We start from the raw sequence: 26071 nt of genomic DNA on the forward strand, positions 1-26071 counted from the left end.
AAAGTCAGAGGCCCTTATTGGCATACTTGATCTGAGATTGTGACTCAAAAATAATGAAGTTAGAAGATTACTAATATCTACAGTGTTTAGCAGAAAGAACTCTTTGGCACTCTGCAGGCACCATGCAGTCTACTTTTTACAAATGAAACATAGAATGAATAATTGTGTGATTAGTTCCCCAAGTGGCCGAAATACCTCTCCATCTAAACAGTATGCCTTTCAGCTTAAGGCGGTAATAAAACCCAAAAACATAATTTATTGCAGCTTATTAAATTATTAGATGTGGTGGCTGCTTTAGTTTTCTATTTTTGGGGGGCTTTTTCCCCTCTGTTTTCACCCGGTGATCTGGCCATTAACACACCTCCTGTATTAGAGTGCCCCCATTCTGGATGAAGGTGCCCAGGGGGCACAGTAGACAAAAGCATTGTTAAATTGGGGGAGGGGGGTTTTATATTGATAGCAGATTTAGATACACTAACAAATTGAAACTGAACTCCAACTCACACTGTAGCTACACAATTAGTGAGTTTTTTTCCTTTTGGGATAAAGGTTTTATATGTATAAAAGCTGATCATTCTAAGCACCCGTCAGTGGTAAATAGTATGTCTCAACTAACTTAATGGATACATTTTGCAGGACAGCATATGCTGTTGAAAAACAAACTTACTGGCCAGAGTACCAGGTGAAAAAAAAAAAAAAATGAAATGCAGCCATCTCATCTAAAAAAAATTGGTAAGCTGCAAAATACTACAGGGTTTTCTTTTTGGTTGAATATCACTTTAATGTGCTAATGTGTTTTGTTCAGTATATAGATAACGCATACTGTCCCATTGCTATCCATACAGTAAATGTTTTTCAAGGGAAAAATAAAAAACACCAGACATTAGGTTTAGATTATGGTATACTACATTCTCCCAGCCGACAAAGATCTAATTTTTTGATTGACATTTTTTGTACATACTGTATATTGTACACCCATAATGATCACATTACTAAAAATCTAATAGTAAGAACAAATGAAAGACTTGGTTCAATGCAGAAGACACATATCATGAACTATGAAATACAAAAACGTGAAGCAAGCTTTCCTCTTTCAGATAATACAAACAGCTTTTTCCACTTACCGCCCAGCATCCAGAAAAAGTCTCAATATCAAGTAATACACCTGGAAAAAGCCACTAAAAGGCTAGGGCTTCAAGCTTAATTCCAGTATACTCAGGAAATTTTTGGAGCTAGCAATTCAGAATGTTTGGCCATTTTGCATTTTTTTGCATCAGCAACAGTATACTTTATTTGGTTATATTGTGCCATTTCAAAACATTTTCCAGGACCTAGTCACAATAAAAAAGAAATCAACACTGGGCACTTCTAGGTCATGGTCAACAAAATGGGTTATATTCACACATAAAATAACAGTGAACAACAGCTGTGACTACCCCAGATTATTTAAAGGAAAAAAAATATTTCTCTGGACCCACAGCATGAGGGGAATTTATTAAAATTCGGGTAGATGTGCATGGCAACCAATTGGCTTCTGTCTTCCATTTTCAAAATGTAAAGTGGTTGTAAACCTCAGCCATGAAATATGAACAAATCCTCCTATAGTGTGTATTTGTCCTAATTAGAAGCACTATATTTCTGTCTGCTGCGTTGGGATTCCTCTGCTATCAGCATGAATCACTTCTGACAAGTTTTCCCGTAACCAAGAGAAAAAAAAAAAAAAAAAAGGCGACAGGGGAGGGATTTCTAGCTAATTGACAGCCTCAGCTCTGTTTATGTGTGCTGTATGAAGGGGGGGGGGGGGGGGTCACTTCCCTCCCATCAGCTCTTAGCACATTGAACAGATGACTGCAGATAAAAGATACAACTTATGTAGAAGGATTTGTTTAATCTTGCTGTATGACATGAGGCCAGTCACTTCACTGGGTATTTGGAAGGGTTCACAGCCACTTTAACTGACCAAGCTGAGGATAGAAGCTGAATGGTTACTATGCATAGCTGCTTCAGTTTTGATAAATTCCCGTGTGTTTTAGTGCAGTAGTCTAAACAAGCAATCACTTTACTTCGGTCAACCCAGATTCTCACTGTTTGCTATGGGCTATGCATACATTTACAGAAAAAAAAAAACATTGAGAGTATTTTGGTGCAGAACTACATACTTTCCTACCTATAAGGCTTCATTAACATGGGCACGCACACAGTGTGTTCTGGGTCACTCACCAGCACGTCTGTTAAATTAGGATGAGCGGTTGTGTCTGTGCAGTTTCTGCATCCCTATACACCAGGGATCCTCAAACCACCAGCTGTTGCGGAACTACACATCCCATGAGGCATTGTAAAACTCTGACATTCACAGCCATAATGGGAATTGTCGTTCCTGAATAACTGGAGGGCCATAGTTTGAAGACACCTGCTATACAACTACACAGGCTGACTTCACACAGCATCTGGTGACATACCCCACGTAAACACACAGACCATTCATGGTCTACAGGCCTCAACACCCATGTCAATGAGGCCCAAAACACAAATGAGATTTCAGTTTAAATTCTAAAAACATTCTTGGCACATCAAAGCAAAATAAGGTGTTCAACATCTTATAGTTTTTCTTCGAAAAGAAGCCACAGCCTGAGAAGAAAAGCCTGCCCCTGTCAGAAGCTGCAAAAAAGGACCCTTGCTCTTTGCGTTGAAGTAGCGGCCTCTCTCAAGGTAAAAGTTCTTCAACCATCAGAAAGAAAAAGCTTTGCCCGAATGCAGAGCCTAAACCACTTCACTACCAGATCCATTTTTTTCCTTTTTTGCACACATTAAAATACACATTTTTAGATGTGATGATTAGTCGAATCCCCTAAACAGTATATAGATTTCTGAAAGCAAAGACTCGAGAATAAAATGCTATCACAATATTAGCACATGCTTATCAAATGCAAATTTGCAATAAAAAACAGAAGTACAGGTGCAAGCCAGAACTGACTCTAAAAACGGTCAACTCCATAATTTTGTGCTCAGGGAATAACTGCCACTTAAACAGTATGATGAGGCAACTAAGTCACTACTATTAAAAGGGAAACCTGCACAGACGCTGCCATAGATTCAGTACTTTCAGAGTCACTGACCAAGTATGCAGATTAGGAGCTCTGACTTTCCTGATGTAGGCTTGTTGCAGTCTAATGACAAAGTATTGAAGCCATTGGAAAAAAAATGACAACCAGGCAACTAGCATTTCTAGGTCAGGAGGGCAGCAAGAAGCTAGCTAGTCAGTAATACATTCCTTCATATCGTTACAATCAGTTTACGGCTGGATTCACACTGCCGCACAAAGCAGCTCACGGCAGGGTCTAGTGAGTCCCTGTTCAGTTTCAGGTCCGATTTCAGTCTGAATTTTAGGCTAAATTCAGACCTGAAAAACAGACCAGAAGACACACAGGAGCTGCTCCGGAGTTTTGTGAACCAGTTCCATAGAGAGCCTGTCACAATCTCCTGACATGCGAATTGGATGCAGGGGAAACCTGCCTAAAGATGCTTTAAAAAAATAAAATAATCTTTTTGCTAAAGTGAAAACAGTTTAATTCAGTTTGTGACAGAAGGCTGTGTCAGGAACACAGATATACAATTCTGAACAGTTCCAGTAACGATCTTGTGCCCTGGATGAGATTTCAAGCAGGGAGTGTCAGAAAGGTTGGGATGTTTAGTTAGCCAACCTAAAACAATCCCATGGAAACCAAAACATTTGTTATTTTTTAGGATATTTTTTTCTTGTGATTTTCCATGGTAAAGGATTACAGCAGGTAACATCTTACTATGGATCTGAATACAGATCTGATTAAAACTAAAAGCTTAAAACTACCAGTAGCACTCAGGAAACCAGCTTATCCTACATCACAAAAGCCTACATTGTTCTCTAAACCATATCCCACAAAATTTAGCATCTAACAGCAATACAGGACCTGGCATATTCTTTTACCTGATTGGAAGGAAGCATTTATTACATTTGGCTAGTTAACATACTGTTAACAACTGTAGAGTTAGAACATAAAGATAAAATAAATTTTCATACTTCTATAGGTAAAGAATAGGTAATTAGTTTTGCAGCACATACTGTACATGGCTTTGTTGATTAGTAAAACTGGAGCACATGTATGAAGCAACTTGGTCTTCCTTTTGTCAGTGGGAATGCCAATTCCTAAACATGCCACACAAGTATATAAAATGATAAACATTCTGAACTGACCAAAATAGATTAAAGGGGACAAAAGGTTTGGCAGAACAAAAACCAGGTGTTGCCACTCCGTTGAGTCCAGTGCTGGTTCTTACCGCTGCTGGTTCCCAGCGCAACCATCCTGGCTACAGGAGCCAGCTGCGACTTCCTGAGGCACACTGTAAATGGTCCTGCAGCCTCCTGGGACATTTGACATGTCCCAGGATGCTGCGGGAGGGAAGGGTGCGGGGCAAGGGGAGACATCCTTGCCTAGGTGAGGACTGCAGAAGTGGGAGCTGTCACCAATTAAAATATATATATATATATCTCCCCCAAAAAGCCTGGAGGCTGTATACTGTATACCGCGCTGTTCTGGGTTTGAGATGAGACCTTTCTGTTTCATACCCAGAACATAATAGCGTCTGAATGGCGATCAGCAATTCACAGAAAGCAATGTATACTAGCAATGAATACAAAGCATCCTCTGATTGGTTAAGTCAGAAGTTGCGACATCATCAGTTCGCCTCTGACTCAGCCACAGGAAGCTTTGTATTCATTGCTATAATAAATCGCTTTCTATGAATGGCGGAGCACCGCTCAGATAGACTACGGTGTTCCGGGTAGGATACAGGAAGGTCTCGGCTCGAACCTGCAACAGTGCGGTACGCTGTATGTAGCCTCAGCTATATAGTTTATACAGCACATCCTGCGGCCTCACGTGTTAGTGAGGGACTGGCCCAAAAATGACATGAACTTTGGGGGGGGGGGGGGCACAAGCGGTTCTTCCCTTTGTGAATTGACTTCTGCTTTAAGGGGGAGAAACTCCCACATTTTAGCATTTCTGAAATGAATGAAGTGTCATACACTACTCACCCATACATTCTACTATGTCCCCATCCCTCTGCAGGAGTCCACCCAGAGTATGCTCCAGTGTCATAGTTTACCTAGTGTACAGATACCACTGCCCTTTACTTGACAGTCCTGATAGGTTCTGGTCTGCTGCTTCTCCACTCAGGCTTGAGCTCTGTTATATTGGGGAGGCCACATGCTTCCTCACATAGAAGCTCCACTCCCTTAAAGCAAAATATACCTTGCTGCCAATGTGGGAAGGCAGCAATAAGGTGTTTTTTTGTGGGGCGGTGGCTATCCTGAGTGAGGCAAGTGTCAGTTTCTCCATCAAAGAATATTCATAACTGTACCATTAGCTGCTACCATGATCACTGAGAATATTTTCACAGACAGAGATTTATATGCTAAGCAAATTTTCTTACCTTTGACAAACTGCACTAAAGCCACAACATGGTAGATAAATGATTCAGGAGATGTTTTGCTGGAGAAGGGCACCTTCATATGGTCAAAGATGGATCTGAAATCTTTCTGTCTCTTGACTGAATGCACAAGAGTACTGGCTAGCAGGCGATCATTGGCTAGAGTTGAAGGCCTTTATTAAAAGGCAAAAACAAGAAACAATACTTAGCTTAAAGATAAAATTAAAATCAGTCCACCTATAAAAAAAAAGTCTCATTACCTGGCATCGTCAAGTGGTACAGCCATGATCTGGAGCTTGACCTCAGGGCGGTGAGATTCGGATGCTACCATCTTGAGCCTGAGTGGACTTTCCTCCCTAAATAATATATTTTCTTTCACTTCATCACTCTGCTGTAATGAAAGACTGTAACTAAATGGATCTTTTACCTTTTCAGATATGACTGGATCAGGTGACTTGGAATCTTTCTTACCCAAGGGCTTATCATCTCGATCATCATCTTTATGTCTGTCTTTAGAGGACACTTTGTGCCCCTTACTTTCCCTAATCTTTTCCCCTTCTTTAGCCAACTTTGTCTGAGTCTTAGACTTAACCTTTGGCCCTTCCTCTTCAGCAACCCAATGAGATGCAGAGGAAACACCCTTCCCTTGATCTGCCAGCACAGCCTTCCTAAACTGCCTATAATCCTCCACTTCCTCTTCATTTTCAGAAGTTGCTAGGAATTGAGATTTAACAGGTTCCTTTTCAAAGAAGTCTAAAGCATCAGAACTGCCCCAGCTTCTGGTTGTTTCTGTTTTAGACTTATCTAAAATTCTTTCCTTTTGACTGTCTCTCTCTCTAACATTTACTCGTTCAATAGGAAATAACCTTTGTTCTTCATTAGTATACCTGTAAAAAAAAAAAAAAAATACTGTTTACTGGCAACTTTATTAGACAATTAAAATAATAAAATTATACAAAAGGCCCAACTCCTGCTACGTAAAAAAAAAAAATTGACATACTTGCATTCAACCCCCCACTCCCTTTCTCCATGAAGATGCCACAGCTGATTTTTGCAAGGGCATAAACTAATACACAGTAACTCACCTTAATGCACAGTCACACAATCCTACTCCCCATTATTCTTACTGATCTCTAATTGTTATTTCTGCTGGCCCTCTAGTCAACAGCATCATGTCTGCACAGAAGGTAGCTGGCTACTGGTAGGCATGCCTGCCCACATTCCAACACTGCAGAGCAAAGGATCATAGCATCGTTCGGCTTACACAGGACAGTGGAGTATGGGCTGAGTATTGACGGGTGTTGGCTGCTTTTCTTGCAAGAGCGAGCTATGTGTAGTTGGTGCTATTGTGGCAAGAGATCCACTTTGGAGAACATACATTTAAAAATATGCAAGCAGATCCTAAAACACCATATAAAGCCCAATTCCGAAAAAAAAAAAAAAAAAAAAAACAACATATAAAATACATAGTTCAGATGAGCATTTCTAATTTTTACATGACACTATCACAGATATAAGAATATTTGATAGCCGTCGCCTGCACAGTAGCACTCAAGTGAGACCAGTAGAGCCAACATTAAGATGATCAGGCTCTGCTGCATGCACATATACAAACAGCTGGTTGCATGCAGGCAAGGAGAGGGCACCAATGAATTTAACCAGATGCCGACTGCCCGCCGCATATATACTGCGGCAGGCTGGCTCAGCTGCGCAAATCGCCGTACCTTTATGGGGGGGGGGGGGGGGGGGCGCGTGTACATGACGCTGGCCGTCGCATTTTAACCCTTTGATTGCCAGTGACACACGCTAAACATATCCATTATTAGTATAGTGTCTGAACGGATCAATCATTTTGATCTGATCAGAACTATACTAGCAGCCCCAATAGTTTAGTGTTCCCAAAACGCAGCGTTAGCCCAATCACCTGCCAGCACCTGCGTTTAGCCCCCCCAAGAAGTGCAGAATCAGCAGATCACCATCACTTTCAATACACAGCACACTAAACCGCAGTGTTAGAGTCAGGCCTGATCTCTGCTAGCAGTTACATTTTTTGGTAGCGGTTCAAACAGTCGTTGACAACCAGGTTCTTTTTTACCTGTAGCGGTTCAAACAGTCCCTGAAAACCAGGTTTTTTTACCTGTGAGTCACACTAGGTACCTATAAATGTATTGGCCAAAATGTCCAAACAGAGGTACACTAGTGAAGAGGCCTACAAGATACTGAGCATGACAGATGAGAGCAATGGGGAATGGTCAGAATCAGGCTCAGTATTTGAACCTGTAGAAAGCATCAGGACCATGACAGATAGCTCCATGACAGATAGCTCCGACGATGAAGTAGTGGTCCCTGCTAAGGTCAGGCATACCCAACTCCGTTCTTCTGTTGCTGAGGTGCAACAAACGCAGGGTACACGTATGCAGCAGAGTGTCGGTACTAGTGCCACTCAACTTTCTGGTGAACTGGCAAGCACCAGCGGCCTAGTACATCTTGGTCGTAGACAAACCAGCACTGCAGTAACACTTGGTGATGTGGCAAGTCCCATTAGTGCAGTTCAAGCTGGGGGTGGTAGCTAGCACAAGTAGTGTCCCACAGACACCAAGAATTCAAAGACAGGCCCTTAGAGCCCATAGTGTCCTTTCTGATGCGCTTGTAAATCCTAATTGGGAGTTCACCGCTTCTGCAGCAACACTTATTTTGGCAGAGATTTCTACATCCACGTCGATCAATGCGAATGGAGGAATCTGCTATGTTCTTTTTTTTTTTCCTTCGGCTCATGGGCTGAATGAAAAGAAAAAAAAAAAAAACATTGCATGTATGTATGCCCATCATTAGAAGTGGATGGATGCTGGGAGGTCTAATGGTGGGCATACCACACTTTCTTGTTTCGTTTTTTACAGCCAGCTTTAATGTAAAAGCAATCCTAGCAAATAATTAGATGCTAGACTCCCGCTGTCTTCCACGGTTTTCTCAAGCTCTCCTGTCCCACCGGGTAACCCGAGACAGCAGCCGGTGGTTCTGTCAGCTGACCATAGAGCTGAACGGAGACCAGACAGGCTCCAATCATCTCTTTGGCCTAAGATAACGGAAGCTATAAGCATTTCATGACTTCGGTTTCACCAGATATAAACAGCACCATTGGGAAATTGGGAAAGCATCTTATCACACCAATCTTGGTGTGGTCCGATTCTTTAAGGGCAGAGGGGAGACCTAGAGATCTATTTAAATTCCTTATGATAAAAAAAAATAAAAAAATATGAAAAGGGAAGGGGAAGGTGTCAAAATGAAAAGGCAAAATAAAAAACAAAATCAAAATTCCAGCACCCCTGTTCCCCTGTGTTCGCGCGCAAAGCTGAATGCAAGAATCGGTCTGGTGTCATATGTAAACAGCAATTGCACACTGCATGTGAGGTATCGCAGCACACGCCAGATCGAGGGCAGTAATTATTGCAGTAGACCTTCTCTAAATCTAAAGTGGTAACCTGTAAAGGCTTTTAAAACTGTACGTAGTTTGTTGCCGCTGCACGGGCGTGCACAGTTTTAAAGCATGCCATGTTTGGTATCTGTGTACTCGGCATAAGATCATCTTTTATATTTTACCAAACAATTGGGCAATATATAGCGTATTTGTGCATGAAGATTAAAAAAGGGTTTGCTTTTCGCAAAAAATTGCGTTTGGAAAATCTCTGCGCAAATGCCGTAACAAAAAAAAAAAAAAAAACCTGGAACACCCACTATTTTGTTCTGTAGGTCCTCCGATTTAAATATATATGTTTGGGGGTTCAAAGTAATTTTCTAGTAAAAAAAAAAATTTATATATATCATTTTTTATCTAAAAGTGTCAGTAGACACCCCAAGCTATTTGCTGAGAGGCATGTTGAGTCCATGGAATATTTTATATGTTGCCACAAGTATCGAGAAAATTACCGTACTTTTTTTTTTTTTTTACACACAAATTTGTCACTAAATGATATATTGCTCACACATGCCATGGGTATATGTGGAATGACACCCGAAAATACATTCTTCTGCTTCTTCTTAGTATGGGGATATCATGTGTGAGACTTTTTGGCAATCTGGTACAGGACCCCGAAAACCAAGGCATTTGCTAAGAGGTATGGCGAGTATTATGCAGCTCTCATTTGTTTTGGAAAAAAAAGAAAAAAGGAAAAAAAGTATTTTTTTTTTTTTTTAAATTATCAAAACTTTGTGACAAAAAGCGATATCTGCAAACACTCAAAATGCCTCTCAGCAAATAGCTTAGGGTGTCTACTTTCCAAAAAAGGGTCATTTGGGGGGTTGTGTTGTCTTGGCATTTCATAGCCTCCAAAACGGATAGGCAGTGAGGAGTGAGATCAACAATTCCCACCCTTAGAAAGCCTGAAGGCGTTGATTGGTTTTAGGGCTACAGTACGGGGCTAGACTTCAAAAAAGTCTCACACATGTGGTATCCCCATACTCGGAAGAATCCGCTGAGTGTATTTTGGGATGTCATTTCATATACCGTATAGTAATGGCATGTTTGAGCAATATATCATTTCAATGACAACTTTGTGTAAAAATTTTTTCATTTTGCAAACACCTGTGACAAAAAAAAAAATTAAATATTCAATGGGCTCAATATGCCTGTTAGAAAATTCCTTAGGGTGTCTACTTTCCAAAAAGGGGTAATTGGGGGGAGGGGGGTTGTACTGCCTTACCATTTTAGCACTGAGATAGGCAGTCAGAAAGTATAAGCTGCATAAATTCCAGTATTTACACCATAGTTTGTAGACGCTATAAAAAAACGTATGCGCAAATCAATAAATATATGCTTGAGATTTTTTTTTTTTTTTTTTTTTATTGGACATGTAGCTAAATATTTTGGCCTAAATTTTCGCCAAAAGTTTAGTTTATTGGAAACTTTATAAGAAAAAAAGTAGAAAATGTCTTTTTTTTTTTTTTTTTCCACAAAATTTTCGTTTACATATCGCAAACAAAAACAAAACCCGCAGAGGCGATCAAATACCACCAAAAGAAAGCTCTATTTGTGGGGAAGAAAAAGGACGTATATTTCTTTTGGGTACAGCATTGCATGACGTGCAATGCGCAATCGTCAGTTAAAGTCACGCAGTGCCAAATTGCAAAAAATGGCCTGGTCATTAAGGAGGATAATCCTTCCGATCCAGAAGTGGTTAACTAACAGAGAAAGTGGGGTCACTCTCCAAGCTCTGCTGTCTGGCAGAAATAAAAAACAGAAGCCGCTAGGACAGAAATCTTTTGATGGCATAAGATTAAACAGGCACTTCAACTGTCAGGAGGCGATTACCTGGAGTTCACCTTAGATTCCCGCATTACAATCATTACAAAATATTCAGTGAGGGATTATACCTGGCAGACAATTTATCCTCACCTTTTAGGTATCTTTGTGCTTTTAGAAGTCTCTTGTTCTCCTTCATCAGTATACACTGAGTAGTGGGAGTGCCCCTCATCATGTAAAGGCTGCTGTGGTAGCGCAGTCTTTGCTGGACTCTTTTCAGAAGGCATGTCAAGTGGGCTGTTCTGGGAAGGGCTGTAGCGTGTTGAACTATTGCCAGCAGATCCCGATACTGATCTTTCAGGGCTGTGGGCAATGGAATGTGAATTCTGAGACAAGGTATCCTTACCCGAGTGGACCACACTTAAGATTGGACAGTCAGACTGGGAAGAGCTCTGACTGGGTGGGGAGGCAACCTGGGATGGACTGCTAGGAGACCTTGGACTATTGTCATATGCAGACAGGCCTGCCCAGCTCTCACCATGCAAATCAAGTTTACCAAGTTCATCTATTGGTTCGGAGGGGTCAAATGCATCTTTATGCTCATCACCAGATTTGTCATTTGTGGGACTGTCTGATTTTTCAGCTCCTGCACTTTTGTGTCTTGTTTTCTCTTGAGAAGTACGAGATTTTGTCACTGGCGACTTGCTATAACGGGAAGAAGAACGGGAAGTGGATGACCTTGGTGACGGCGAGGACTTGTAAGATTTCTGAGATCGGCTTCTCGATCTTTGAGATGATGCAGATCTCCTCTTTGGACTTCTGGAGCGAGACCGACCACGCCGAGGACTCCGAGAATACCTACGGTTCCATGATGGCCTGTAACCACCACGATGATATCTACCACCACCTCCCTGGTAATAACCTCTTGCCCTTCCCCTGAAGCCATAAGGCCGTCTCATTCCTCTATTATTTCTGTAATCTCTACGGAAATCTCTGTTGTAATCTCTGTTGTAAACCCTTTCTCTGCTCCGTGATCGGGAGTATGTTCTTGACCGAGATCTGGAACTTAAAAATTAGATATAAGTTTATTTCACAGTTTAAAATGTAACAAAGCTTAATGACAAGTATATTTAGTCAAACTTCTATAACTGAAGTGATGTGGTGAAAGGAAGCAAATAACTGTAGATAACAGGTGCCAGAATTCATACATCTTTAGTTTGTAGTGCCCCAGAACCTTAAACAACCCATTAAAGCTTTACTTTGCAAGCACTGAAGGTTGCGCTAAAGCCCACCATTCCTGCTCCCCTCATCTCCCTATAGTCCATGAAGTGAGAATAAAAGGAATCGGTTGGAACAATTAATGCATTGGCTGCTGTTTGCAAAAGAGCTCTTCTGGGTCCTCTGTATACTAAACAGGCCTGTATGCATACATCTGGAAATAAAAGATACAGAGTTTATACAGATTTGACTATCCTGGTGTGTTTTTTGGGGGTATTTTTGTTCATAAGTTTAGTTGGTGTGGCAGTTAGTGCCAGTTTTTTTTATTTTGGGTTGCTTAGTATCTGACAGACTCACCCGGGACTGAGGCTTTTGGATAGGACTGCAGGCTAGCCTCTTGCCTAATGACTATGGGCCCTGACTTAAGGGAGTACTACTCTTTGGTGTGTGCCCATATTTCTCCAACGGTCCGTCCTGCTGATAAGGTTGTCTAAGTGCCAGGATACTGATTGAATTTTTTGTTAAAAAGTTTGAATGTACTTGTGTCTCATTATTACTGGATGTACAGACTACCCTGCCCTGTGTAGTTATGCAAAGAAGGGGGGAATTGTTCTAGAGCAGGGATCCTCAAACTACGGCCTTCCAGCTGTTGCAGAACTACACATCCCATGAGGCATTGTAAAACTCTGACATTCACAGCCATTACTAGGCATGATTGGAATTGTAGTTCCTGAACAACTGGAGGGCCATAGTTTAAAGACCCCTGTATTAGAGTTTCTCTTTGTGCCTGTTTTTCAATAACAGTTTAATGTTTTTCACCACCCTACACTGTGTCCCGACTAGTGACTATGTGAGCTGCAGGATTTTGCATAGTTCTGTTCCTGGGCAAGGGAGGGTTATACAATGGACATACTCCTCTTGAGTACCAGGGTCCATCACACAGTATATTTCTGTATACCGGAGACTACCCCACTATTTTATGCTACAGAAAAAGTTACATAAACAAAAAGGCATTTGAGGATTCTATCCACTAGTTTGAGGTTATACTTACCTGCTCTGAGCCTCGCTGTAGGCATCTACAGCACCAGAATGCCACGCCCTCGCTCTGCTCACAGGAGTTTGACAGCAGCAGCAGCCTATGGCTCCCGTTGCCCTCGGTATCTCCTGTGAGACCACAAAGTGAGGGGAGCAGTGCTGCAGCCAGGACAGCACTAGAGCAGTGAGGAGGTCAGGTAAGTGTTTAGGAAAGAGGGAATAGGGAAGATAGTGTTTTTCTTTTTTCCTTTTAACACCATAAAAAAAAGATTTTAGAATCCCTTTAATATCATGCAGATAAGCCACTTCAAATATGTGCTCTAGAAATATTGTTAGAATGTGAGTAAAGCCCAGATTTACCTGTATCTTTTCTTCCTGGAATGCGACCTTGATCGAGAAGATGATGGTGATCGCGATTTTGATCTTGAAGAGCGGGACCCTGAATTTGATCTCCCCATTTTTTCTTTTTTAAATATTGACACAGCCTTACCCTACAAAAAATAGAGATTAGGAGTTCACAAGTTTGTATCATTATAATGGTGGATGAAACTAAACCTTACACATTGCTTTGCAAATATAATGTGACAGACACAACTATAACTGGTTTGGGGACCTGTACCGAGGGTGTGTGTGTAGGCAATCGGGTGGAAGCACAGCTGCCTGAATGAAACAAAAAAATGAAAGTAGGCGCTTACACAATATTGGTAATCATCAGTGATCCTCAGTATTGAGCATGTTAAATATTAAATTGAAATCCTACTCCACACAATCATACAATGTGCTAAAAATAAATTGCCCACTTAACAATAAATGTTTTCTTATAAAACACATGTGCCAGTGGTTTGTGTACCAAAATATCTCAATTATGTATATATGTTAATACTAAACATATAAAATTATATTATAAACACAAATATTTATATCAGTAAAACCAATTAAATTAGTGAGTAATAGTCCAGTATATAGAGTGACAGTCCAAAAAAGAAAACAAAAAAAATAGTGATGGTATCTAGATCCATATCTGTGCAAAATATGTGCTTCTTCCAAATAAGTGCTCCACCACGTGCAGAAAATATAATGCACAGCCGCCTGAATGCATCCATCAGACAGACAGGAGTCTGCCTGTCAGTTTTACACACAATATAGGTGGCTGCAGTCACCAGAGTGAGGGTGTGACCACCCATTGTCAGAAGTGTGAGCTAGAAAAATAAGCATACATACTTGCCTACCTGCTGTCCCCCGCCAGCTCTAAGCCTGAGAAATGAGTGATCACCTGACTGCTGATTGATCAGTTCTTGGGTCCACAGAGCGGTGACTGTAATGCTGGGTTCACACTATTTGAGGAGTGGCTTGCAGCAGCGGGTCCAGTGCATCCCTGTTCACCATTTCAGGGGTGAATCAGGTCTCAATTCAGACCTAAAACCAAGCCAAAGACCATTCCATTCGCCTAAATGTGAACCTAGCCTTAGTCACCACTTTGTGCTATGCCCCTCCAGTGCCTACTGAAGAACTGGCCCGGAGAGGGGGGTGGAGAGGTATAATGCAGAACCGCCTGAATGCATCCATCGGACAGACAGGAGTCTGCCTGTCAGTTTTACACACAATCTAGGTGGCTGCAGCCACCAGAGTGAGTGTAAAATAAAATATGGTAAAATATATTTGTTTTAGCTTTCTTTTGTGCAAGTGTTCTCCAGTTTAAAATAGTTATGGCTGTAGACTACACTACGTCTGACCACTGTGGAGAAAATTCTCCTACAACAGTCCAACCCTATTTTCAGATTACAGTCTTTTTAATAGGAAAAAAAAAAGAAGCAATGAGCTTGGGAAATGTAAACATGTATAAAACCAAACACTAAGTGTAACAAAAGCCTAACACCAGCTCCAGATTCCATGCTAGCGAGCAGTTGCTGCATAGAAGAGAAGGGAGCACCGACAACAGTCAGGCTACGGAATCTATGGTTGATGGCACAGCGCCCAGGATTCTCAGCCATTGTCAGAGCCATGAGATCCCATGACCAGACCAGAGCAGATTAAAAATAGTTTATACAGATTAGGTGGGATAAAGAATAGTTTTTGTTTTTTCTATCACTTTAACAGTAGCACTGCAAGTGTGTTAAAAGAGAAGTATGCCCAAAGCACTTTCGGCCATACTTCTATGGTGGGGGTCACAGGAGTGCACTTACTTGTGCTCTCCAGTGTCCCAGATGAAGCCAACAGCAGGCTAAAGCCATCACAGAGGCACTCAAGACTCTGGATGGATCCCTACAATGGTGGGATCCACCCAGATGACTTTACCCACTTGCCGACGGGGCCACAGCCGAATGACAGCTACAACGTGGTCGGCTTATTCTGGGAGGGCGCACAATAAAGTCCTCCCAGAATCGCGTTTCCTGCGCACACCCTGGGGAACGCACATGGAAGTGTCCATGCTCGCCGGGTCCCGGGGTAAAGGGACAATGACAGCGGCCCTTTACCACATGATCGCTCCGTCCAATGACGGAGCAATCACTTGTCAACAAACCGGCACATGTCCGGTTAATTTCTCTCCTCGCACACTGTACACAATGACCAGTATAGCGTGCGAGGAGAGGAGAGAAACTGCAGCCATCCTCTGCCTCCTCCATATCTCCATACCTAAATTATGCACATCCGTGCCACCTCCGTGCTCACCCGTGCCACGCCAGTGCCTCACAAAATTGTAATGGGAAGTCAGGAAATGACGGTGCCCCCTGCATGTTGGGCCTCTGTATGTGGCCAGGCTGTGGAAAAGTGTCACATATGTGTTATCGCTATACTCAGGAGTAGCAGAATGTATTTTGGGGTGTCAATTTGTATGTACATGCTATTTCTTAGAAATATCTTATAAATGGATAACTTTGTGCAAAAAAAAAAAAAAAAATTGAACAGCGTTTTTTTTTCTTTCCACATTTTCCAAAAACTTGTGTAAAAAAAATGACATGTTCATAAGACGCATTATGCCTCCTAGATTATGTGTTGGGGTGTTTGCTTTAAAAAAATGGGGTCATTTTGTGGGAGTTTCCATTATCCTGGTGCTCCAGGGCCTTCAAAAGTGTGATAGGTTGTCAGGAAATGTGTAATTTTTGCTCCTAGAACACCTGGAGGTGCTACTTGAATGTTGGACCTCTGTATGTGGTCAGGCTGTGGAAAAGTCCCACACATGTGGTATTGCCATACTCAGGAGGAGGAGTAGCAGAATGTATTTGGGATGTAGTTGCAAGTATGCCAATAAAGCGTGTGAGAAATAACTTGGTAATATGACCATTTTGTGAAAAAAAAAAAAAAAAAAAATCATCTTCATTTGCAAAGAATTGTGGAAAAAAAAAAAATGACTCCCCCCCCCCCCCCCCCAAAAAAAAAAAACCATCACCATGCCTCTTACTAAATACCTTGGAATGTCTTTCCAAAAAGGGGTCACATTTGGGGTGGGGGTATTTGTACTTTACTGGCTTGTTGGGGGTCTCAAGAAATGATAGGCCATCAGTACATCAGGTGTGATCAATTTTCAACGATGAGCACCATAGCTTGTAGACTCTATAACCTTCACAAAGACCAAAAAAAGGTATACTTATTTGGGTTATTTTTACTAAAGCTATGTAGCAGTATAAATTTTGGCCAAAATGTATGAAGAAAAATGACTAAATTTGCAAAATTTTAAAACCGAAACAAGAAAAAAAGCATTTTATTTTTATTTACAAAATTTTCGGTCTTTTTTCATTTATAGTGCAAAAAATAAAAAACCCAATTATGATTACCACCAAAAGAAAGCTGTGTGAAAAAAAGGACAATTTCACATGGGTACAGTGTTGCATGACTGAGAATTATCATTCAAAATGTGAGAGCGCTGAAAGCTGAAAATTGGTCTGGTTAGGAAGGGGGTTTAAATGCCCAGTGGGTAAGTGGTTAAAGGAACCTGGCTCAGCCTCTCCATCCCACTCTCCGGGCCAGTTTTCAGTAAGCACTGGAGGGGCATAGCACAAAGTGGTGACTAAGGCTAGGTTCACACTTAGGCTAATGGAATGCGGGTTTCCCCGCATCCAATTCGCATGAGAGAGTGCGACTGGCTCTCAATGGTGCCAGTTCACACATCACGGGGGCAGCCACTGAGCGCACTGCAGAAGGGACCTCTGCGTCTTTGGCTTGGTTTTAGGTCTGAATTGAGACCTGATTCACCCCTGAAATGGTGAACAGGGATGCACTGGACCCGCTGCTGCAAGCCACTCCGCAAATAGTGTGAACCCAGCCTTACAGTTACAGCTCTGTGGACCCAAGAACTGATCAATCAGCAGTCATGTGATCACTCATTTCTCAGGCTTAGAGCTGGCGGGGGACAGCAGGTAGGCAAGTATGTATGCTTATTTTTCTAGCTCACACTTCTCAGTTAAACCCTTCACTGCCAGGTCAGTACATCATACAGGCCTGACAGTGGGTGGTCACAACCTCACTCTGGTGACAGCAGCCACCTGGATTGTGTGTAAAACTGACAGGCAGACTCCGGTTTGTCCGATGGATGCATTCAGGCGGCTGTGCATTATATTTTCTGCACGTGGTGGAGCACTCATTTGGAAAAAGCACATATTTTGCACAGATATGGATCTAGATACCATCACTATTTTTTTTCTTTTTTGGACTGTCACTCACAAATTTAATCGGTTTTACTGATATAGATATTTGTGTTATAATCTAATTTTATATGTTTAGTATTAACATATATACATAATGGAGATATTTTGGCACACAAACCACTGGCATGTGTTTATAAGAAAACATTTAAGTGGGCAATTTATGGTATTTTTAGCACATTGTATGATTGTGTGGAGTAGGATTTCAATTTATTATTTTTTAGCATGCTCAATACTGAGGATCACTAATGATTACCAGTATTGTGTAAGCGCCTACTTTTATTTTTTGTTTCATTCAGGCAGCTGTGCTGCCACCCGATTGCCTACACACACACACACACACGGTACAGTCGGCGCCCCCCCCCCCCCCACCATGTATTTCAGGCTCCACTTTCCCATCTGCGGGCCCCAAACAGACATGGCGAGTGGAGTGGAAGGGGAAGAGAGGACACGTCTACTCTCTTCCCCTTCTTGCTGTGACCCAAAAAGCGACGTGCATGTAATTCCCGGGTCAGACTCTGTGTCCCCTGCTAGCTTGGGGGGGGGGGGGGGGGAGGTAGGCCGTCTCATTAAAGAGAACCGGTCACCTGAAAATCAGACAGGGGATTTTTGGAGTTAAGCAAAAATTATTTTTTGTAGAAAGTAAAGTTACACCCAAGCACATAACCCCCCCACAAAAAAAAAAATTGAGGCCCCTCCACCACCCATATACACACGTACGAAAGTAAGTGTGTCAGGTGTGCCTAAGAGCGAAAACGTCAATTGCGACACACGTTTCATATCACCGAACACACTGGAGCAATAAATCTAGCACAAGATAGGGGGCTTTTAAAACATTGCCTATAGAAAATTATAGGGTACTGAGGTTGGTCTCCATTTCACAGGAGCAAACAAATTAGAGTTTGACATGTTTGGTATCCATTTACTTGGTGCAACTTTGTCTTATATTTTAACGAATTTGGGTAGCTTATTGCATTGGTTTTCCTTAAATTTCACTTTTTTTTTTTACTGAAATTTTGGGTTTTCTAGACCTTTGCGACAATATTATGTGACATAAAAAAGAGGGAACTACCAATATTTCATTTTCTAGGGCATGGGTGCTCAATCTGTGGCCCTCCAGCTGTTGTGGAACTACATCGCCCATCATGCCTCTGCATTTGGCAGTCAAGCAATGCCTCATGGGACTATTGGGAGGGCCACATGTTGAGCACCCATGCTCTAGTCTAGGGTATTTGCTTTCAGAAAATACATAACGTTTTGGGGTTTTATATAATCTTCAGGCCAAAAATTATTGTTGAACCGTGTGCAAAAAATGCAAAAACAGCTGTGGCTGGAAAAAAGGTTAAAAAAATGTTATATAGGGAAAATTAAAAAAAAAAAAAAACGAAGGTTTAAATACATGCTTACCTGCTCTGTGTAATCATTTTGCACAGAGCAGCCCCTCCTCTTCATCAGAATCTCCCCACAGAAAGCCTCTTTCCATGAGACCACGCATGCACGCTTCCTTCCGAGTCCTGCTGCTGCGTCCTTTGACAAAGACAGCAGAACTCGGGCCCCGCATCACATGATTTGACTGACAGCAGGGGAAGTCAGTGGCTCCTCCTGCTACCAATCTCTCCAATAAAAAAGATACAAAGGGTGGAGCTGCTGCGCTCATGCACATCGCTGGATCAGCCTCAGGTAAGAAAAAAAAAATGGATTTTTGTCTTACCGTTAAGTCCTTTTCTCTGATGTTCATTGACGGACACAGCTTCATATATTCATTTATATAAGAATAGCGCACACATGCTAAAGAAATGACTATCAAATATGGATAGTGTAGGACCCACTGATAATGGGGTACTTTGACGCAGTGGTGGGCTTGAGCACGATATGGCCATATGGTGGGACTAAATCCCCATTTTTATTTATGGATTGTTTCCATATTCGATAGTCATTTCTTTTGCATGTGTGCGCTATTCTTTTTTAATATACATGTTGCTTGGTCCATAGCTGCACCGGCTTTAGATATACATGTTCAGGGTTTGCTTCCCCAATTTTTTGCTCGTTTATTATGTATTCGGTCTGACCAGACTTCTGGGGTTGAGCATCCCATCCCCACACACACACCTGTACTCTATTGGTGTCCACTATCAAGTAGATATAGGAGGAGTCCCCTGTAGTGCATTAGCACATCTTTCCCAGCAAGGAGTGTTGTCTCCAAGGGTAAGAGAGGCTGGATTCACCCCTTTTTTATGGATAGTGTAGGACCCACTGATAATGGGGTACTTTGACGCAGTGGTGGGCTTGAGCACGATATGGCCATATGGTGGGACTAAATCCCCATTTTTATTTATGGATGGTCTCCATATTTGATAGTCATTTCTTTTGCATGTGTGCGCTATTCTTTTTTAATATACATGTTGCTTGGTCCATAGCTGCACTGGCTTTAGATATACATGTTCAGAGTTTGCGCCCCCAATTTTTTGCTTGTTTCATATATTCATTGACAGTTGGGTTATGCTGCTCTTCCTAGGAGTAGGACACTAGGTGGAAAAGAGTTAACAAGGCTCGGCAACGCCCCTAGAGTCTCAGGGGGTATACTCCCACTTCCTGCTCTAGGATCTCAGATTTGTAACAAGCAGTGTCAGAAAAATACATAACCCAACTCCACAGAGGGGTGGGAGCTGTGTCCGGCCATGATCAGAGAAAAGGATTTTACGGTGAGACAAAAATGCACTTTTCTTTTTTGTTCATTGATGGACACAGCTTCACATCTTCATTTACAGTTGGGACGTCCCAAAGCAGCCTCCTTGTGAGGGGTGGGAAACAGTAAAAAAAAAGAACCGAAATCCCAAAAGGGCTAAACCTAGCCAACCAGGTAACCAAAGAGCTCAACCAGGAACAACTGGGGATCACCTACCCAAAAAAACACCACATCCTCAGGAGGCCACAGCCTCTGACAGCTGCCTGGAAGACTTTGCGGCCAAAAGCAGCATCCGCAGATGCCAGGACATCCACCTTGTAAAACTTAGTGAATGTATGTACAGACGACCAGGTAGTCACCTTGCAAACCTGGACCACTTACACCTGATGACGGAAGGCCCAGGAGGCACTAAGCACCCTCGAAGAATGTGCCGTAACAGGGAAAGGAGGAACCTGCTTTAACGGAATAGGCCTGCACCACCATCTGCCTGACCCATCTAGAAATGTTCACAGCAGATGCCCCTTACGAGAACCATCCGCATGGACGAATAAGGAATCTAATTTGCGAATCGACTCAGTCCAGAAGAAACACTCAAGCCGAGGCTAAATCCAATGTCAGACCCAGGTACTCCAAACTTTTGGATGGGATCAGAGCCGATTTCTGAAAATTCTGCATCCAGCCTCTTATATACAAGGTTCACACAGTGATGTCCAAGTCATCCTGTAAGACGGAACGAGACACTGCTCGCAGAAGGAGATCGTCCAGGTTCTCGTCCAGGGGAGAACAAAGGGTAATGCCACAAATTGATAGTGCTCCTCGCCCACGGCGAAGAGAAGAAAGAAGAGAAGAAAACGATGATGTTCGACAAATTGGGATACGAAGGTAAAGGTCCTCGTTATCGATAGAGGATAAAAAATCCCCTTGATGAAGGGAAGCCACTACGGTGCGAATGGACTCTGAATTTCTGAACGCGCACAAAGCGGTTCAGGGCCTTGAGGTCCAAGATTGGATGGACCTTGCCCTCCTTTCTAGGAACAGTGAAAAGGTTACAGTAAAACCCCTGAAAACTTTCCAACTCTGGAACTGGTACAATGACCTCTTGTGAAAGAAAATCTTGTACCGCCCCCATAAGGTCCGACAACCAAAACAGGGAAAGGTGCAGGTTGGGAGGAAAAACCTTGCTGGAGGCAAGGACCAAAACTTGATCTTGTAACCTGACTGGATCAATTCATGAACCCATTTGTCTTGAATTAAAAAGGTCCACGGGTCCAGAAAGACATCCCCCCCCCCTCATATGGGTGAGGGCATCCCTTCAGGCAGAGGAGGACTTGTCTACGGGGCCGGCAGACCTTTGACTTACCAACCCAGGGTTCTCATGGAACCACCCAAGGCGGCACGGGAGGGTTTTGCACCCTTATTCTGTGCCCCTGCAGGATGAAAGGGCCGCTTATGGGCTGGGAAGACAGACCACGTTTGCTGCGAGGCCCTCTTCCTTTTGTGAGGGTGCGCGGGGGGGGGGGGGGGGGAGGATGTTGACCCCCAGAACCACCACAAGTATTTACAGCTCCCCACACACTCCCATTACCAGCACAGCCACCTCAGCCAGCCATGGGGAACAGTGGAAAATGGGGGGATTTAGCACAGGCGACCCTCTGAGGATGGGGTGCCAGTAGAGTCGGAAGGGCACAGGAAGGACTGACCAACCCGGGAAATGGGCCCACGTCCACCCGGAATTTCCCAGAGGGGGGGGGGACACTACTCACCAAACCTTCAGGAACCGGGCGGGCACCGCTCAAGGCAGATCACCTCCCCATCTTGGAATGGGGAGTGCTGTGGGCCAGAGGGACGATGCGACTCAGGCCTCGACCAGGTAGTGTGCGTCCTCGCGAGGGGTTTCACTCGCCGGCCAGCCCCCGTCCTGTGGGGGGAATCTTAAGGATCTAGGATAGCCAGTGCGTCACCCAGTCCGTCAGTTGATTGTAGTTCTCACAGGAACAGACTTGACGGTAAAAGAAAAAAAAAAGAAAAAAAAAAAAAAGTACACATCACAAAAAGGAAAAAAGTTCAGTTTAAAAAGGAAAAAAATGCTAGGACCAAAGATCCCAGCAAAGAGCTAGGTCCTTACTCCTGCTCAGGCAGAAAAAAACAGATCCCATAGCAGGAAGTGGGAGTATACCCCCTGGGACTCTCTAGGGGCTTAGCCGAGCTTTGTTAACTTTCCAGCCTAGTGTCCTACTCCTAGGAAGAGCAACATAGCCCAACTGTCAATGAAGATATGAAGCTGTATCCGTCAATGAACGAAAGAGAAAGAAGGTTTTTCACCTGAAAGTGGTTCTAAAGGCACAAGATTTTTTATCTTAAACAAAGTCAATTAGCCAATGAGGTGAGAGGGACACGCATAGCTGGGGCTCAGCTTGAATGCTCCAATTGTAAGCTGCTTGCTGTGGGGGCACTCGACAGGAAGGAGGGGCCAGGAGCACCAGCAAGGGACCCGAGAAAAGGAGGATCCAGGCTGCTCTGTGCAAAGCCACTGCACAGATCAGGTAAGTTTTTTTTTTTTTTTTTTTTTTAAGGAAAAAACACAACAACACGAGACATTAGTATTACTTTAACCACTTGCGGACCGCCCGCTGCTGTTCTATTGCGGCAGGCTAGCTTGGCTTCGTGAAACTACTAAGCTCTACGTCGGTCACGTGGTGCTGGGGGGGGGGGGGGGGGTCGAGTGCATGCCGCCATCGCCGCACTCCTGCCCCCACTTTGATCACCCCTAGATTAACCCCTTCCCTGCCAATGTCATTATTACAGTAATAGTGCATATTTTTAGCACTAATTACTGTAGTAATGTCACTGGTCCCCCTAGAAGTGTCAAAAATGTCAGTCGGAATGTCGCAGTCGTGCCATTTCTAGTAAAAAAATAAAAATGACAAATCTTCCTCCTAGTTTGTAGACTTGGTTTGCGCAAAAGTTATCACAACTTGCTTATTGCGATTTTTTTTTTTTACCAAAAATATGGGGCACAATACTGGCCTAAAAAGGATGAAAATTTTTGATTTTTTTTTGGGAATGTTATATATTTTTTCCCCCAGAATAGTCACTCTTTTTGTTCATAGTGCGCAAAAAAAAAAAAAAATTTGGCCAGTGATCAAATACCACCAAAAGAGCTCTGTGGGGTAAAAAAAGGAAATCAATTTTCAGTATATAGTACCGCAGTGCCGAATCGCAAAAATGGCCTGGTCATTAGGGGGGCAAATCCTTCCGGTCCAGAACTGGTTAATGCATAGAGTGCATGAAGGTGAAAAACTTTGAGGCTTTACAACCACTTTATTGTCTTCCCATGCTTATATCATTTTTGTACAAATGCACAACATAAAAAGATTACAAAAAATTAGGATATGGATTTTATTTTTACAAAAATGATAAATAGAATATTTTACATGAAAGCACACATTTCTAAACCGTCTGTTTTAACTCACCTTTTAGAGCTTGACTTCTATGTATACTTATATATTGACAATCTGTAAAAATAAATATAGTAAACATGACCAATCTCCCCAACAATAATTTTTGTTCATTTTGCATTGCAAAATGTGGCTTCTTTTGCAGTCTTCTTAACTTACCACAAAAAATAAGCTGGGAAACAAAATAAATAATGCTTTCAACTTCGGCATGCATGTTGTATAACAAGGTTCAAGGGTCACACACAAATATTCAACAAACCAACTCCAAGTAAAGAAAATCTGTTGTAAAATGAAGAATGCTTTCATAGATATGCAAGGTATTAATCTCGGTCAATAGCCATAAAAACTGACGTTTCCTTAGAGCAAGCAGGGAGAGCGAAGTGTATCAAAACATATCAATTCCTCTTCCTTGCTGGTACAGCAAGCACAATTCCAAGTTCATCTTTTTCGTAAAATACAAATGGGATTTTTTGCAATGGTTTGAGGGGAACAAAAAAAAAAAAGGAAGAATTTACATAAGATTATCCAGCTTGTGTTCTCCATCTATAAACTTAAACTATTGTATGCACAATAGCTATTACGGTGCTTCTATTAACATTTTTTCTTTGGCTGGCTAAATATGGCACATCACAAATCTTTGTGGATGTACTAACAACTAGGGAGGGAGCCTAAACAATGAATTCACTTTCTAATCAATTAGGTAGGCCTAACCATACACTTATCAATTGATTCCTCCATCCACACCAAACACTCAGCGGAATAGGACTGCCAGTTATTGTATTAAGGCAACCACAGCACCCACAACTGTCTGAATACCCAAACACTGAGGTTGATTTATTAAAAACTGGAGTGCGCAAAATCTGGAGCCGCTCTGCATAGAAACTAATCAGCTTCCAGGTTTTATTGTCATATCTTCATTTAACAAGCTAAAGTTAAAAGCTGATTGGCTATGATGCAAAGCTGCAATAGATTTTGCGCTCTTCAGTTTTAGTAAATCATCCCCAATGTCTGCATCTGATCAGATGCAGTCATCACTGTTTGGCCAAACATTTTCCAACTGGCTCAATTTCTCAATCAACTTTTGCTGAGCAAGGTGGTGCTGACAGGACCCCACACTGCTTGAATTTTGGCTGATTCAGCAGGAATCCTCTGAAGTTTGAACGGTGTATTGCTAGCTTCCGTTTTTTCATCTATACTCCGCGGGGAGGGATTTTTAAGATGGCGGAGTCGGATTGGATACCAATGCGAGGCTTGGTTGTATTTAAGACGTAGTCACGGTCACATGCCCCTGATGACGTAAGCCGGCGTGCTTACAAAACGCGTCGGGACGCTAGGACCTGTGATTACGCCAACCTCACTTCCGGCTTCTCGGTGGTACGCTTGTGGAACGTGGAAGGCGTTCGCACACCGGAGACCGCATGATGTGAATTTATGCTCTGTTTTATCTACATAATGTATGTGCATCCTTTTCTTAATAAACTTCATTGGTTTAACGTACTTCACCATCGAGCCCATTCTTGGTTTTTCCCTGGTTATACTGTTCGGAAGCCCATCTCCGGGGTTAACAGATTGGGATCTTCAGTGGTTACGGGGAAAAGGTGCCTCCTTCTGATGTCTGGTGCTTGTGATCTTATCCGCGTATTTGACCCCCTATAATAAGGGGTCCACAGCTTCTGGTAAGCGCATACACATTTGGGTGTTCTGATGGAGGTGTATAGTGCCATACAACGAGCCTATCTATTGCCTTTCAATATCCGGATCTTTGCTGCTAATTTATGGACTGATTTATGGACACTTATTTAATAGACTGTGCAATTTATTTCACCATCACTATATATCTTTTTGCACAGTATTTTGTTCATTTTTGCACTTTATTGATCAACACAGTGGTTTTGGTTTAGCGCAATCTTATATTTAGCTATAAGTATATATTTTTTGTCATTTCTCACGTTTATGTGCGGATTGCTGCTCCTAATCTGGGATCACTCCCCCACTGTTTTTTTTGGTCTTTATTTTTGCTTTGTTTCTTTGCCATTATTTTGTCACCACTTTTTTGATACTTATTTGTCCTTCACAATTTTTCATTTGCGCAGATTTAGGGTTTATCACCTTATATATTTTCTAAATATTAAAGGAGTTGTAAAGACAGAAGGAATTTTAATTTTAATGCATTCTATGCATTAGGATAAAAAAAAATACCCTGTGTGTTGCAGCCTCCTCAGCACCCCCTATAATACTTACCTGAACCCCATCTAACTCCACCGATGTCCACTCAGCAGTCTGGGACTCTCATTCCGGATTGAATGGCACCACTGCTGTGTCTCAGCCAGAC

The 26071-nt window shown here is 42.4% G+C and overlaps 1 protein-coding gene across 6 annotated transcripts in view; it reads right to left on the reverse strand.

Annotated features, from left to right (window-relative positions):
* BCLAF1 (BCL2 associated transcription factor 1) overlaps positions 1–26071 on the reverse strand; it is an 84778-nt gene that overhangs the window by 48057 nt on the left and 10650 nt on the right. For 5 of the 6 annotated variants that reach the window (XR_014225018.1, XR_014225019.1, XM_082249716.1 and 2 more), the window contains exons 1-5: positions 23755–23813; positions 13316–13440; positions 10856–11767; positions 5727–6353; positions 5470–5639 (exon numbers count right to left, since the gene is read on the reverse strand). Coding sequence is in view for 4 of the 6 variants with exons in the window: in XM_082249716.1 (XP_082105842.1) it covers positions 5470–5639; positions 5727–6353; positions 10856–11767; positions 13316–13413 (1807 nt within the window). In the remaining 2 variants the exon portion in view is untranslated. Of the gene's footprint in view, positions 1–5469; positions 5640–5726; positions 6354–10855; positions 11768–13315; positions 13441–23754; positions 23814–26071 lie in introns of those variants that run through there. The other variant, XM_082249714.1, reaches the window with a different exon arrangement.

Source organism: Pelophylax lessonae, assembly GCF_965119305.1.
Source record: "Pelophylax lessonae genome assembly, chromosome: 3".
NCBI lineage: Eukaryota > Metazoa > Chordata > Amphibia > Anura > Ranidae > Pelophylax > Pelophylax lessonae.